At 44.9% G+C, this 16,388-nt stretch overlaps 1 protein-coding gene across 2 annotated transcripts in view; it reads right to left on the minus strand.

The window, feature by feature from the left end:
• Positions 1–1,278: 1,278 nt before the first annotated feature.
• The window catches only part of MARCO (macrophage receptor with collagenous structure), a 57,019-nt gene continuing 41,909 nt past the window's right edge, over positions 1,279–16,388 (minus strand). For both annotated transcript variants that reach the window (XM_034785041.1, XM_034785040.1), the window contains exons 8-15: positions 15,205–15,303; positions 14,074–14,163; positions 13,895–13,939; positions 10,658–10,693; positions 10,392–10,493; positions 6,010–6,045; positions 4,745–4,927; positions 1,279–2,324 (exon numbers count right to left, since the gene is read on the minus strand). In XM_034785041.1, coding sequence (XP_034640932.1) covers positions 2,194–2,324; positions 4,745–4,927; positions 6,010–6,045; positions 10,392–10,493; positions 10,658–10,693; positions 13,895–13,939; positions 14,074–14,163; positions 15,205–15,303 — 722 coding nt within the window. In that variant the 3' untranslated portion in view covers positions 1,279–2,193. The remainder of the gene's footprint in view (positions 2,325–4,744; positions 4,928–6,009; positions 6,046–10,391; positions 10,494–10,657; positions 10,694–13,894; positions 13,940–14,073; positions 14,164–15,204; positions 15,304–16,388) is intronic.

Consider the following 16,388-nt stretch of genomic DNA (forward strand, 5'->3'; position numbering starts at 1 on the left):
ATCCATGTGGCTTGCTATTACAAAATGATGGATGAATTAATATCACACAATTCAGATTCACTGATTGCCAACGGAAGTCCTATGAGGAGCTACTTTAGTCCAAGGAGCATTATTCACCACACTGTTGAGACAGGCCAACTCCCTTAATTTATGGGGGATGTGCCACATTTGGATGGTCCACTGCTTCTAGCGCAAGTTTTAAAAATGCTTGTTGCTGATGAGGTTTCAGCCTCCTGTTTTTGATGATGAATGTGCCTTGCCTCCACTAAATCTGATCCGAGAAAGGAAACCGGATCTATCAGTCAACACTAAAGAGAAAGGAACCAGAGTAGAGACTGGAAAACATTAGCAGATTTCCTTCTCTTCATAAGGCTCATCCCTCTCTCCAGTTATCTACTCTGAGTTTGAAATGAGTTGTGTATTCTGATCACTTACCGGTGATGCTTGAGCCTACTCAAGAATCAGGGTCCAAAGAATCTTATTACATGAGTTCAGGGGACCAACTCCCCCTTGCCTCAGAAACCGCTCCTCCTCTGTGATGTGATCTCTCTCAGGGGATGCCTACACTAGAAACGTAAGTCAACCTATATTAGGTCGACTTGCAGCCACTGCAGTAATTACTGAGGTGGTGCATGTCCACACTACTCTCCTTGGGTCAATGGTGCGCGTCCTCACTAGTAGCGCTTCTACCGACCTAAGAGGGGCAGTGTGGGGAGCTGAAAGCCTGGTCTCTAAGCTCTGCTGGGAGTCCGGCTACCCCACAGGCTCCTGGAGGGCTCCTCCCCAACCCATTCCCCATCGGGAGCTGGGAGGGGAGGCCACCTGGGCTTCTTGCCCGGCTCACAGCCGGGAGCAGGGTCCAACCACCCAGCTCTCCAGGGGCATAGGGGCAGCTAGCCTCTAGCTGCCCAGATTTCTTGTCAATTTCACAACTCCACATCACCCTAACTACACTGATATAAGCCTTGTGCCTCTTGTGGAGGGGGATTTATGTCGGTGTAGTAGGGCACTTCCACTGGTGAGAGGAATGCTGTAGTGTAGACACGGACATAACTGGGTCCATGTAAACTGCCTAACCATGTAGTGTGGCCCAGTCCTTAAACTTTGTGGCAGGGCCCAGACACATTTCACTTTGTATGTGACGCTGTATTATTGCAGAGAAGAAAATTCCACAGTCCACTAAGGAAAAAAATGTAGACAGGGTTGCACAATAATATCAAAGCATAGGAAAAGGGGTTTTGGTAAACTTATTTTTTATTTTAAAGTAACATTCCTGTAAGCAAGATATATTGTACACAGCTCTGTATGGGCTACTGTTCATCCACCACATTACAATATGTAAATGTATGGTGCAGGGGTGTGTTGTGGATCCTTAAAAAGAAAGAAAGTGCTCAGTACAAATAAAAATCAATGCATCAGACATGGTTCTGTATAACAGACAGTAAAGGATGGAAGCCATTATGTGTCTACATATAGGACAGTTAACTCTGCAAGCTGACTTCCTGTCAGAATATTACTGTGGCTAATGCATGCTCCTGCTTTATATTGGTATATATTTCTATACTTCCATAGAGCCTTATGTCTGAGGATCTAAAAGGACTTTTGAATATGAATCAGTCTTCAGAATACTCCTGAGAGGTCAGTATCATTACCTCCATTTAATAGATTGGGAGACTGTGAAACCGAGAAACAGAGAGGTTAAGGCCCAGATCCTCAAAGATTTTCATGTGCCTAACTCCTCACTTTAAGGATCTGGGCCTTAGTGACTTGTCCATGGTCATGAAGGAGGTCCAGGGAAGAGCTAGGAAGAGTGCAGGGCATAGTCTCTTATGTCTATGCCTTAACTTCCACTATCCTTCCACTCTGTGTAGAGTACATGATTGCTGGATACCAGACCGGCCAGGTTACCTGAAGATTTACGAGTGTTTGAATGACTTGGGTATTTCATTGTTTTGTGGCAACTGGATTTCCTGGTTTACTTTTGGCCTTACTGGTTATTAAAGATTTAAGGAAAAATGACATGCCTCATTAATGCATATTTTTAAAATAGGTAAAGAAACCAACAGTTTTACAAACCCAGAAACAAAGAAGCAAGTCCCAGTCATGGACAACAGCAGCACAGGCTGTTGGAACTTATGGAATTAAGACATCTTGTGCCAGACAGCAGTGTATCGTGCCCATTTCTACACCGTCTTAGGCACATTCCACACCAGCATCTTCGCTGTGGCTGCAGTTATGCTCCCCCCAGTCGCTTTTTTCACAGTCAAAAATGGAGGCTTCTGTTCCACTGCACTCCACGTCATCAAGCCAAATTGGATTAGAACCTTTTTTGGGGGGGTGTGGTTAAAAATAAAAAAAAAAAAAAAAGTAAAATAAGTCACTGTACGGCATGGGAAACAAATATACAGTCACCCAAAGAAATCTGTAATGTGAATCACAAAGAAGATATTCTTTAGGTTTCACACTTCCCTTAGGGCTAGACTGAGCCTTAAGGCACAGCTCTATGTCAGGAGCGGGTACCTGTGTCACCCCACAAGGCGGCCTGGGAAGGAACTGTGACTGAGTCACATTTCTCCTCCCTGCTTTGCCATGGCTCCCAAGAGAAAGTAACTTATTGCAGCCTTTTAATGGGTGTAGCTGACTTCCCCTCACACCAGCTTGGCATTGTGGGCTGGTGCACTGGGGGCTGGAGTCAAAACTTAACCTATTCCCGGCCCTCCCTCCACCCATCTGCAGGCGAATGGGAACAGTGGGCCTGCAAAGGCTGCTCTTCCCAGTGCTCAGTGACCAGGGGCGGCTCTATGTGTTTTGCTGCCCCAAGCACGGCAGTCAGGCGGCTTTTGGCAGCGCGCCTGCGGGAGGTCCGCTGGTCATGCCGATTCGGTGGCATGCCTGCGGAAGGTCCGCCGGTCCCGTGGCTTCGGCGTACCCGCAGCCAAATTGCTGCCGAAGCCACGGGACCGGCGGACCTCCCGCAGGCATGCCGCCGAAAGCCGCCAGCCTGCTGCCCTCACAGCGACCTCCCGCGGCTTGCTGCCCCAGGCACGCGCTTGCTGCACTGGTGCCTGGAGCCACCCCGGTCAGTGACCTGCAGTGCAGCTAACTCAGATGGCACTGGCAGGAAAGGACTCTTTGTACAGGTTACATCCATTCTGGCTCACAGCACGGAGTGAGGAAGAAGCCTCCCCTGGTGCACCTTTACCACCGTGTGTGTCCTGGTAAGAGCAGGTCACAATCCTGTCTTTTGTTACCAGTGAAAAACAGCACAAGTTCCCCTCCCCCTAGGGAATACATAATGAATTCCTGAAACAAAACAAAACAAAGGAGGGGAAGGAGCTGGCCGGATTGCAATCAAAGTTGTCACCTGACATGTTGGAGGTTGTCTCTCAGCTTGAATCTCATGCACTTTGCTGCACATATTGCCCATAGTCCCTTCCAAATGGAAGGGATAACACTTACTTAAGAGGCCTTTGGGTACCCTGCTGCAGAGAATTACACTTGCCACTAATATAGGGCATAGCTAAGACAGTGCAGAGATTTAGGTTAGGTGGTTTCATCCAAACAATCTCTACTCTTTGGGTCTGCAAAACTGAGCTGGAAATTTTGCAAGAACAGACTTTCTAGTACTATTGTGGCACTTCTGCTTCCAGCTTTGGCTAGAAGTAGGAAGTGCAGGGGCACATGGAAATGAGAGATCTGAGAGGAAACAATATTAAGTGAACTTTTGTGAACTTTGGAAAAGTTGAGTGAGTTCAGGTTGTGGGTAAAACTTGAGGGTGGGTGGAGGATAGAAGGGTTTTCATTTTAATTATAATGATTCACCCCAGTGATCGTCTCCAATCAGGGATATGTGCACTAATCCCAGCAATCCTATTTTTTTTTAGAGAATTCTCTAAAAAACTTTGCTTCTGTTGACTATCCGTGTATCTGAATGGCTTGTGCCCAGTTGTCCCAGAACACTTCCATTCAACTGTTCTGTAAGTTCTTGATTGCTGGGTAATTATTCTATAGGTTATGATACTGCCCTCTCTGCTTTAGCAGAACACCCATTCGCTTCAGTAGGAGTTTTGTCTCGGTAAGAGTGGCAGGGTCTGGACCAGTGGGGACACATGGGGCAGGGTCATCCCCAGATTTGCTGCTTGGCTTATACTGAGCATGCTCATACGGACTGTGCATGCTCAGTAACACTGCTGAAGCCGGCTGCCCTGACTCCGCCCCCCGCCATCGGCAGGGATGGGTTGCCTCTGGTCTGGACCATCATAATTTCTCTTTCGGAGGCCAGTGGGGTGGGTGGGTATTTTGACAATCGGGAAATAGAAATAGCAGGGGATAAAAGGGACAAATGGAAATTCTAGAGTTATCCTCTGAGGCGGCATGTCTGGAAAGCCCATGCAGCTCACATGTGAATGCAAGTATCTCAGTATTCACCATCAAGAAACCATATACTTTGTACAACCTTAGACTGTGATCCTGCACTTGGAAACAATTTTAGGACTTCCTACTGTGAAGAGCAAAAATCCCGTGCAACAAGAGCGGCACCAAACAAGTGTGGCACCCTGGACTGAAAAAATTCCAGCTATCTGAATACCTGGCTGTAAGTGGCTTGGGTGCCAGGAGGCCATGAATACTGTTCCTGTAAAGGTTGAATCTTGCATTGAACACCAGCCACACTATATAAAATCACAGATCACAATTTGGGATCGGGAATGTAATTGGTGATTTGGGTGATTAGTTATTAACTTACCTGGAGATACTTTTATGGTGCGAAGTGCATGACTATATCCCAGCATTTTGCAGACCACGGTTCCATCTTTTTTGTCCCATTTATCATCACATATTGTTCCCCACTTCCCTTTGTACATAATTTCGACACGGCCCTCCTTAGCTGTTCCAACGAGCCTTATGTTGGGGTTGGAGTAGCGTTCCGCTGATGGATTATGTGGTTATGAAATAATTGCAGCAATTATACACAAAGAAAATAAGATGTTTGCATAAGAAAAAATGACAGAAGAATAGTGTTAAACCCAATAACACAAATGAATGGCCACACCTAAATGAACATGGCTACATGGAAACAGGTTGCTGTTGTAGCAAAAATCAGATCAGTTCAGGACCCTGTGGTAGATATGATGAACACAGGCATAGCTTGAGACTACTGAATCAATTTTAGGCCTGTTATTCGTACTGGTTATATGCATTATTGTGGGCTCGGGATTGTATTCTACTCCAATGGGGAGGGTTACTGCAGCTCCTCCAGGAACTAAAAACAGTGGGGTGTGATTACTGCAGTCCCTGGGACCAGTAAACAGTTCCAGAGAAGTACCACTCTCTGTGGTGGTTTGCATATACTGGTTCAGATTGTGTTCAAGAGACCCAGGAGATTGGGGTATAAAGAGACAGGCTTTTATTCTGAGGCAACAAATGGGCTTGACCATTTGTCCAAAAAGGGGGCGGTGTATCAAACCCCATGGAAGTACTGGAACATGCCGGGATGTCACGGGGGACCACTGGTAAGCTTAATTATGCATTTAGACCTTTTATTGTTTTATACGTTGTTTCTGTACAGCTCTGAGAGAGCTGTTGGTTACCCGTAACCACTGGCACATGCCGTTCATAGCCCTTGGAGAGAAAACAAAGCACAGAAGCTGGACACTAGTCAGACCTGCTGGGATAAGCAAGGGCACTGCAGGGAGGTGGGTTGCAACCGAACAACCCTGCTCAGCAGGAAGACTGATGCAGGTCCCTGCCCAGAGATTGGTGATGGTGAAAGGCCTCCTTGAGCAGACCCGGAAGGGCTCAGAGGTGCAGTTACTTCAGAAGCGTCACTGACAGCCCTGATCCTGCAAGCTCTTAAACCCTTGCTTCACTTTATGCACGTGGGAGGTTCTGTTGACATCACTGGGACTATGCAAATGGTCAAAGTTAAGCATGTGTCCTGGGTATACGCTGGGTTCTATATTGTACTGGTGTTACAGGGCAAGCTATGAAGATGAGATAAAGGTCTAGTACCTGGTTCACCCCTGTCACCTTTGTTCCCTGGAAGTCCTGTTCCAAATTAAAAAAAGCAATCATTAGACACACTTTCAAGGTAAAGTATAATGATTACTATTATGTCTTATACTTGTGTTGATCGAGGATGCATGCAAATGTTCAAACAAAACTCCAGCCCCCCTCGCACATTTAGAATTTGAAATGTACTCCTGGAATTAAAGCCCTGATGCGGTTAAGCCCCTGGGACAGCTTTGGAACTCATGATAGCAGCATGTTAAAAGCAGCAGGAGTATTATGAACTGCAGAGTATTCGCAATGCATAACACTGGTGAAAAGGTCCTGTGATGGTGTATATACATCAGTGTGCAGAATCCAGCAATATTAAGTGGACAGGATTTTACTGGTGCTGCCATGCATATAATACGTATTTTAAATGTTAAAAAAAAAAACAGCTCCAGAGAAGACATTTTAAAAATGTTGTTTTTTAAAAATACATTTACAAACAACCTCCAGCTGCTTATGTGCTTTTCAAAATATAAAAGTCCCTTTCTCTATTTTATGGTCAAATGGCCTACAGCAATTCATTTGACCAGCTCCTTGCTGTCAGGCGCTGTCTCTCACTATGTGTTTGCACAGAGCCTCGCACAATGGGGCCGCAATCTCAGTTCATATCTCCAGCCACTACTATATTACAATTTAAAAAACCCCAACAATAACAATAAACGTTCATAATTATTTGCACTTCTATAGTGCCTTCCATCCAAAGATTGCAAAATGCTTTAAGGACCTCAATGACTTAATTTAAAAAAAAAAAACCTACACGAATAAAGGATTACCACCTTCCTTTTATAGATGGGGAAACTGAGGCAAAGAGAGGGAAAGGTCCAGATCCTCAAAGGTGTTTAGACACCTAACTCCCATTGAAAGGTGGGAATTAGGCATCTAAATACCTTTGAGGATCTGGGTCTAAGTGACTTTTATCCAAAGTCAAACAAGAAGTTAGTGGCAGAGTCAGGAATAGGAGCTGGGTCTTTTGATACCACAATGCCACTTGGGCCCTCTTAAAGGGTAGTTTAGTTGGAATGCACAAAGGAATCCCAAATGGACTTAAAAAAAAAAATCTTCCCATCCTTTTTCTTTTGCTAAAAGCACTAAATATACAACTCTTCCTTTTAAAAAAGGATAAATATATAAATGGACATACACAACCTATTTTGTAATCTAGTAGGTGTGTTTTCTGCATCATTAACCAGAGTTAGATGCAGAAGAAATCCAAAACTACCTGGCTGCATATTGGCATCTGAGTCGGGTGTGGCCTAAAGCAGATTTCAAATACGTGCCAGGAGTGAATTCAAAATCAATTCTTAACGTACGATCCAGTCTCACTGTTCTGATTGGGGCCAAATCAATTTGAGCTCAGTGGGAGTTTTGCATGTGTAAAGCTGGCTGGATGAGGCCACTTTATATCTAGTTCATCAGCAAAGTTGCAGCCACCGTCTGAGTGGTAGTGGGCAGGGACTGGTTAGTGTCACAGTGAAGTGGAGTGATGTCTCACTATAGGGCTATCTGCTCATGTTGATGTTCTGTGTCCAGGGGCGGCTCTAGGCACCAGCAAAGCAAGCACGTGCTTGGGGCAGCCCATTTGCAGGGGCGGCAGGGATCCAGCATGGGAGCTGAGAACGAACAAGGGGCCCTGGGAGCTCCTTGCCTATGGAGCCAGCCCTCGAGCAGGGAAAGAACTACACTTCCCAGCATTCCCTTGGCCACTGCCAACAGGAAAGAGGGGGAGGGAGTGAGGTAGCTGAGACCTCATGCTGCAGTGAATGGAGAGCTGCACTGGGAAGGTAGGGATACCATATTTTAACATTCAAAAAATAGGACACTCCGCGGGGAGGGAGGGTAGCCCCACCTTGCCCCTATCCACTCCCACTCCCCCCACAGAAACCCCAACCCATCCAATGCCCCCTGCTCCCTGTCCCCTGATCATCCCCTCCCGGGACCCCTGCCCCTAACTGCCCCCCAGGATCCTACCCCCTATCTAAGTTTCTCTTCTCCTTGTCCCCAACCGTCCCCTCCTGAGACTTCCCCCCCTAGGACCGCATCTCCTACCTGTCCCCGACAAACCCCCGGGACTCCCATGCCTATCCAACTGCTGCCTGTCCCCTGACTGCCCCCCCCCAACCCCTGACCCATTTAACCCCCCCTTCTCCCTGCCCCTGCCTGCCCCCCCAAACCTCCGCCCCATCCAATCTCCCAGCCCCCTTACCGTGCCACTCAGACCAGCGTGTCTGGCTCCACGCAGCGCCAGACACATTGCTGCATACATGCTGCCGTGCTCCCCCGCAGAGCCACAGCCCCCTCCCCCCCGCCCCCAGCACCTGCCTTCCAGGTTTGAACACCTCAAAATTCAGGAGTGCTCAAGCTCAGTTTGGGCGGCTGTTACTTCATTTCTCCCAAATCAAATATACTGATCCACTGTAACTTGCTGTAGAAAGAGTAGGATAAAATTGAGCAAGAAATGCTTCCCAGTGGTTATTAGGACTGGAATTGCTATTTTCAACAGCCATTGCCTTTTTTGTTTGTTTGTTTGTGTAAAAGGAAGACAGTGATATTGCATTGGCAAATTCGCCATAGAAAGAAAGAGAGGAACAAAAGAATAATAAAGGCACCTCAACTTTTCTTCATTTATGTAGGTCCGTCTTATAATATGCATCCAGATATCCTTCAATCACACAAGCTGAAAATTGTTCCACTTTACTGCAGTTCTGTAACCATATGGGAACCAATCCTGTCTGTGTTCTGTGCACATCTAAAATTCCTGCTGAATGACCTGCCATGGGATCAAGTTACCAGTGACCCAGAACTGCAGCAGCAGGAGGGTGCAGGTGGGGGTGGGGTGGGGAGAGAGCACAGGGCTGGGGCAGCAGGGGGGTCCGGTGAGGAGCCCAGGGCTGGAACGGGGGGCAGACAAAATTTTTTTTGCTTGGGGCGGCAAAAAACCTAGAGCCGACCCTGTCTGTGTTGTTACTTCTGGGCCACGTAAGCTGCTGTCTCGGCCACTTTTGGGCAACTGGGGACCTCGGAGCTTCACACAAGGAGGAAAATATTACTTCAGTCCTGTGCAAAGCGTGAGTTATTGATAAAAAGAAGGCTCCAACATTAGTAGCTGCACTGGTGCTGGAACCACCAGAATAAATAAGGGCTGGACTGAGCCTTTACATCTTGCCCTGTGTAAACTAATAGTGTAGCTGGACTACCGCAGAAACAGCCCAGGGAGGAACAGACTCTCCTCCTCAGGCTTCCCCTTTGCTCCTTGGGTTGTGGGAGTAATTTACTTCACAGGGTGCAGGGTTTCCCCCTTTTTTGGGCCAGCTCTGCTGGCTGCCTGGGGTTTGGAATCAGGGCCCTATCAAGTCCCTGATCTCCACTCATTACCTGCCCACCTACCCTCCCTGCCCATTGCTTCCTCCCTCCTCCCCTGTATACAGAGTTATGATCTGGGAAAGGTAAGCAGGGGGGTCACATCCCCTTATGTTGCAGGGGCCAGTTAGAATCTAGAAAGAAAGAAGGAAACAAAGAAAGACAGACATTTGGCACAGAATCCCATGCTGCATCAGTTACTTAATGTAGCATCCAAAAGAAATATCTCAACTCAGATGCAAGCAGTGAATGAAATTTTCCCTGTCATCACTGCACTGAAATGCACTTGTCCAAAAGGCAAATTTATGAAACAAGATGACATAGATGAGTGACATTAAAAGAAAATGTGTTTGTCTCTCATACAGAGTCACATAGGAATTGTTCAAGAACTGGGCATTATTGCCAAAATACTACCACTGCAATGCTGGTACAATTGTCGGTCCTCAAGTTATGGGTGTCTATGGGCCAGTCTCATGATGACACCTAACTTTACTAAGCACTTTTGAAATGTTTCTTCCAGTCAGTCAATCTTTCCCTTTCCTTATTACAATTGCATCCCTTTATGTTCACTCCTTGTTGCATGCAGATAAATAGATATTGTTGAATTCTTAATTTCATATAAGTTACAGAAGAGAGGTGCATTGCAAGGTGTCTCTGCTGAAATGATACAAGGGAACAGAAATGAACTGCACTGGCAGGGGGACAAAGGTGGCTGGACCAGAGAATCCGGCCTCATGACTTTAAAACCCTTTGCATAATTTTTTCCAAAGTTTCCAGAAAGATGATACTATGAGGTAGCATCCAAAATTTCAGGAAGATTGGTTTCTTTGTGTGGGAACTTGGTAGTGGGGTTGAAAATCAGGTTTATAATGGAAAGCTAGCAGCAAGCTTAACCATGGAACAACTACTGCAACTTTATAATACACACACAATGCAAAACATACCAGCTAATCATCAGAAACCTTGATAGATAATCTTACCTCTAGGTCCCATGTCTCCTTTGGATCCTTTCATTCCTGGTTCACCTTTTGGACCTTGAATGCCAAAATGCCTACTACTTTCACTATATTGGCCTCTAAACCCTAGGTGGAAAATATCAGAGAGCTGATGCCTTTGTCAATTTCTGAAGAAAAGAGCATGACACGTATTACATGCAATCACCTTCAAAAGTCAGTGAAACTTTCCATGTAAAGTACCCGATTGTGTAATCATCTATTTGCATAATTTAATACAGCAAGTGCTTTACCTGAATTTCCCTGTTCTCCCTTTGGTCCTGGAATGCCTAAAGTCATCAAAACCAAAATAAATAAATCAACTAGATATTTTCACACTTTTAAGCTTCCTCAAGCTTACATTTATAGTCAACTTTTCAATTAATGCAGATGGGAAGGCACGTTGGTTCTCCAGCTAATGGTTAATGAAGTGGATAAGGCACGTACAATATATTAAAATAAGAACTTATTAACCTAGGAAGATTGGGTTTTCAGATCCAAGTCTTAGAGGATAAGTGGACCTTTCACTGCTAACATACCTAAATTGACCCTATGTGCCAGATACACAGCTGGGGTAAGTCACAGTAGCTCCATTAATGTCAACAAAAGGGAATTGGAATGGGTTATCTTAACCTGCTGCACGTTATGTTTTTAAATTATATCAAAAGGTGCCTCTATGGACCCTTGGCACAGCTACATAAGTATCCTGCCATGGCAGCCTGGCAGAGCTCCATGTCCACTACTAAAAAAAGAACAGGAGTACTTGTGGCACCTTAGAGACTAACAAATTTTGGCACCTTAGAGACTAACAAATGTCCACTACTGTAGGTCCATACTCCATGAGTCCGTCATGCATGGGATTGAGCATACTGCCTCCTGGCTTGAGCTGGTCATTCATTCCCGTGCATCCCCCTATTCGAATAACTTGCGTTGCTGATGCTGAACTTGTCTTGTTTTCCTTTACCTGCTACTCCACTCTGTCCCTTTGCACCTTTAGGTCCCCTCTCTCCTGGGATTCCTGATTTTTTTTTTTTTTTTTTTTTTTTAATAAAAAAAAAAGCGTGCATGGGTAAAAAATACCTAGCAGGATATTATTTTACTAAATTAAAAATGCTGGTAACTATGTGCCCTTCTCCCCTCTCTGACCAGGCATGCCATTTAAACCAGGAAGTCCCCGGGCACCAACTTCTCCATTCAGACCTTAAAGTTGAACAACAACAAAAGTGAAGTACAAAGAACTATAAAGGATAAAGGAACCAAAGTAACATAACATTTCTCCAGGGGCTGATCCTCTACTGCCCCACACCTTGTGTAGTCATCTATTCCTGTGCAGAGTGAGAGCAAAGTGGGTGTAAACTGCTTCCACGTTGGAATCCTCCACTCGCTTTCACTAGTGGTATCATTTTATAACCAACTTTGCAGAGTGGAAATGAACATACAAAGTGAAAGGCAGTGGAGAGTCAGGTCCATACAGCATTTCAGTCTGAAGGATCCCAAAGCACTTTCCAAAATTTAGGTCCAATTCTGCCCTGGGATGCACACACATGGGTCACATTGACTTCAATGGGAGTGATGTGTATAGAGCCAAAAGGAGAATATGGCCCTGTACACACAGAATATGGCCCTGTAAACTCACACACAAATAAATTAGGGCTCTATGGAAATTGAATAGGATTCTATATAAATTGCCTAAAAATCTATAGATGTTAACAGAAAAGAAGATCTTTTCTATAGACTTTCTAAGTCATCCCATAGAATTTTAGAGAAGGGATATAATTCTGCAGGATAGTTCACAAAGCCCAGAGAAAGGATAGCAGCATCTACGAGGACTTTTCCATAGGGGTAAAGAACACTCCATCCATATGCACCTGCAGGGGAAATGTTCATAGACAGAAAGCATTTACCTGTGTTGCAATTTTTCCAGGGTACTATGGGACAGATTTGCCTTTCATTTACACTGAGCTAAATCAGGAACAACTCCATGGAGTTACTACAGTGTGAAACTGTTGCTAGCAGGATACTCAGTATCAGTATCTACATATCTAAATGCCATGATGAGTCAGGCCATGAAGCAGGGGAGACACCATACGAATTTAGAATTAGACAAAAGGGGCCTGATTCACCACTGCATTATTCCAGTTTGACACCGGTGTTGCCTCAGTGGAGTGAAACTGGTGTGAAAGTGGAGTAATACAATGGCGAACCAGGCCTTAGAGGATTAGAAAGGGACTTACTGGGTGAAATTCTGGAACCCGTGTAACAGACTGACAATTTCCTGCAATATCGTAAATGAATTTTATTGAATGAAGTTAAACCTTATTGAATTAGTTTTAAAATCTTTGAATTCCTTGTATTAAAAATGCAATGGTGCATGTGTTATTGTGGAATTGTATGTATTTTCATACAGCTGGGGGTAATTACACAAATTCACTCAGGTTGTAAAGAACCCCCCCCCCCCACCCCAGGAGAGATACATATACTAATTCAACCTAGATTCTCCAGGGACTGACCAACAAAGGAAGGATTTTTGAATAAATAGCCTAGTTTTAAACTGGCACATGGCCTTTTTCCTGATCCAGCAAATGGACTGGACCCTAATCCACAGTAGGCCCCAATCTTTCGGGTAGGGTTGGAAGGACTGGCCCTGCAGAATCCATGTTAGGGTTGGGGTTAATTCTGTTAAATTTATTAGCATGCACGTTGGTTCTTTTATTGTTTTAATGCGTTATCCCTGCAATGCGTTATCCCTTAAGAATAAAGTGCTGTGTGGTAACTTATAACTATCAACAATCATTCTGTTATCAGTCTCTGAAGAAAGAGCAAGCAGGTGTCCTTGGTCAATCTATCTGTGCTGGGAAATACACAGTGAAGGCAAGGAAGTATGCAGCCTGGGAATACCCGAGTCAGATGGCCTCCACCCAGACAGGCAATGCCTGGGGAACTGGAAGCCGGAGAGTGGATGCCTTTGCTGAACCATCGAGGGGAGACAGAGGTGCAGTTGCCCTGGACTGTGATTGTCTATGATATGCAGGAGGTCAGAAAAGATGGTCATAATGGGATCTCCTGACTTTAAAAATTTATGAAAAATATAGAACAAAAGATCCGACTTCTCCTTTCACTTACACCCATTTACAGCAGTTTTACACCCGTGTAACTCGACTGAGTTCAGTGGAATTACTCTTCAAGTCCAGTGGTGTATGCGAGACAACAGGCCTTGAATCTGTAGCTTGCTGCGGGATTGGAGGGAGGGCAGATGTTGTGTTTATAATACTCTTCCTTGGTACTTGGGACAAATGGACATTTCTCAGTTACAATGATGGTGGGTTTGATTTTCTTTTAAATTAGACTTTCAGGGCCAATCCACTACGGCTGTTAATTGACCTCGTTAAGTTAGAGCCGATTTACACCAGCTGTGGTCCTGCCCTTTTTTAATGAAATGCACCTTTAAGGGAGATCAGTGTCATACCAACTTTTCTTTTTGACTGGCTTACCTGCCTCTCCTTTCTGTCCTGGAAGCCCTGGTGCACCCACTCTACCTACAATACAATATTGGTGTTAGCATTAGTGATATTTGTACAAATCATTAAACATGGCATCTCCCCTTTCCTCCACCAGCTCCCTGCCAGATTTGGCTTTCTGCCTTATTAACTTACCATTTAACCTGACTAACCTGCATCTCCCTTGTTTCCAGGAACACCAATTGATCCTTTGGGGCCCATCTCTCCCTTCTTACCCACTTCACCTTTACTTCCTTGAAGACCTATTTAACAATACAATGAATGTGTGTGAATCAAAGGGTTGGAGTCAAATCTGTCTCTCTCTCTCTCCCATTGGCTCTAACAGCATCAGCATCTGGCCCTGAGACTGCCTTTCTAGATCTGACATTTCCAGTTGGTAATCAAGATACTTATGACACAATACAAAAGAATGCAACAAAATATTTCAGAAGTGATTGCAATCCCCTCCTTCCCTGTTCTGTTCCAGCATTTTCCTGAGATTCCTTGAATTGTTTAAGATCCGTTTCGCCATTTCTGAGCCAGACCCTCAGCTGGTGCAAATCAGTGGAATTCTGTTAAATAAATAGAACCCTACTGATGTACACCCAGCCGAGCAGTAATGCTACATTTACAAATGTTCTGTGTATAATCATCATTCTCCGCTCATATGTACCACTTCCACTAGTTTCCACTCTCCACCCTGTTTTCGGCTCATTCTCCCTGTCCACATCTCAGACATGGCTGATGAATACCAATGTAATGCAAGTTACACAGGCGAGAAACACTGCCTAATTCTTCTGTTTAACTTACACAAAACTCTAGCTTATATGGGGTTTAAACCACTCAGAGGCAGGCTTTTCTATCACTCTAACCAACCAAACCTGCACATGATTGTGCATTTAAATTGAATTGTATTCGTTTATACCATATAAATCCTTCTGTAAACACCACTGTTATAATCAGGGATGTGCTGATAATTTAATACCTGCTTCTTTCATTACACATACATATCCCCAAAAGAGAATATAAAAGCTCAGAGTAATGAGTCAGCATTTCTGGAGGACCACCCTGGTTGGTGCACTGGCATAGCAAGAAACAAAATGGCACCCCACAAATAAGGCAAATAACCTCCATCCATCCAATCCCTTTATAGACTGGTAACCCCACGGTCAGAGATATCTGAATCTTTGTGGAAACAACTCAGAGTAATAATACATTTTACACTGTAAATGGAAAAGACTTAACTAGGAAGGCCTGTGAAATTATTAAAATTGCATAGGTAAAAAATAAGCAAATTGTCTTACCTGTAGGCCCCCTATCCCCTTTCATTCCTGGTTCACCTTTTGGACCAACAAAGCCCCTGTCCCCTTCACTTCCATCTTCACCCGGTGGTCCTCTAAAGCCTGGATGAAAAATACCAAACTTCTATTGCTTTGTTGCTTTGACCATCCTATAACAGACCCATTACACACACTACAAAATGCAATACCAATATAAGAGTCAAATTCTTCTCTTGTAGATCCAGAGTGACTCCGAAGATGCCAATGCAGTTACTTTTGAAATAGATATCTGTCACTGAGGGCCAAATTTGGGCCTCTCTGTGTAAATTCAGTACTGTCCGCTGGATTCTATTCTCATTCACTGGTTTTACTTGGGTTTATTTCTGCTAACTTCAATGGAGTTATTCCTGATTAACACAGGTGTGACCAAGAGCAAAATCCATAGTAGCAACACAATGAAGGAAATGCATTACCTTGGACTCCTCTTGTCCCCTTTGGTCCTTCTATTCCTGAAATCCCAATACGTACATAATAATAATGATGAATGGACATGAAAGGCAGATATTTTTGAGCCTATGCAATCCACCGGTATTGGGCCAGGTTCTCAGCGGGTGTAAATGGATACAGTCACTCCACTGACGTAAATGGAGCCATGCTGATTTACACTAGCTTTTGAAACTGGTCCAACTATCTATGAGCCAAATCTTGCTATCCTGGCTCAAAGACCGAGGTCAGTGGGAATTTTTCCCTGAAAAGGCACTGAAATGTATAGGCAGCGAACTGCAGGATTTGGCCTGAAGTTGTACTTCATTGTTGTAAATCATGCTGCACAGCAAGGAAGACGCGGATGCTTGATGTTTAAAATGCTTGTTTGGCATAAACGTAGACAAGCACCACGGATGGATGAGATGGGAGAGCAGCAGAGCGGACTTGCTGCCTGACTGGCTGTGGGGGCCCTTACCTAGTGAGACTGGTGAGGTACCAGTTCAGAAAGGCTTGGGGTCCCCAAGCCGGGGGGGTAGCAGTCTCCCTGCATTCAGGAACATCTGATGTGCGTGAGCATTCTGCTCCCCAGCGAGGAGCCTTGGGGAGAAGGGAGGGATGAGGGAGAACCTGGTCAATCCATGGTTTGCCATGGTCCTAAATGGAGAACCAGGGCAGCGACCACGGGACTACAAATGTTGTGAGTGCAAAGCACAGCCTGCGGG

This window comes from Trachemys scripta, chromosome 11 (assembly GCF_013100865.1).
Source record: "Trachemys scripta elegans isolate TJP31775 chromosome 11, CAS_Tse_1.0, whole genome shotgun sequence".
NCBI lineage: Eukaryota > Metazoa > Chordata > Testudines > Emydidae > Trachemys > Trachemys scripta.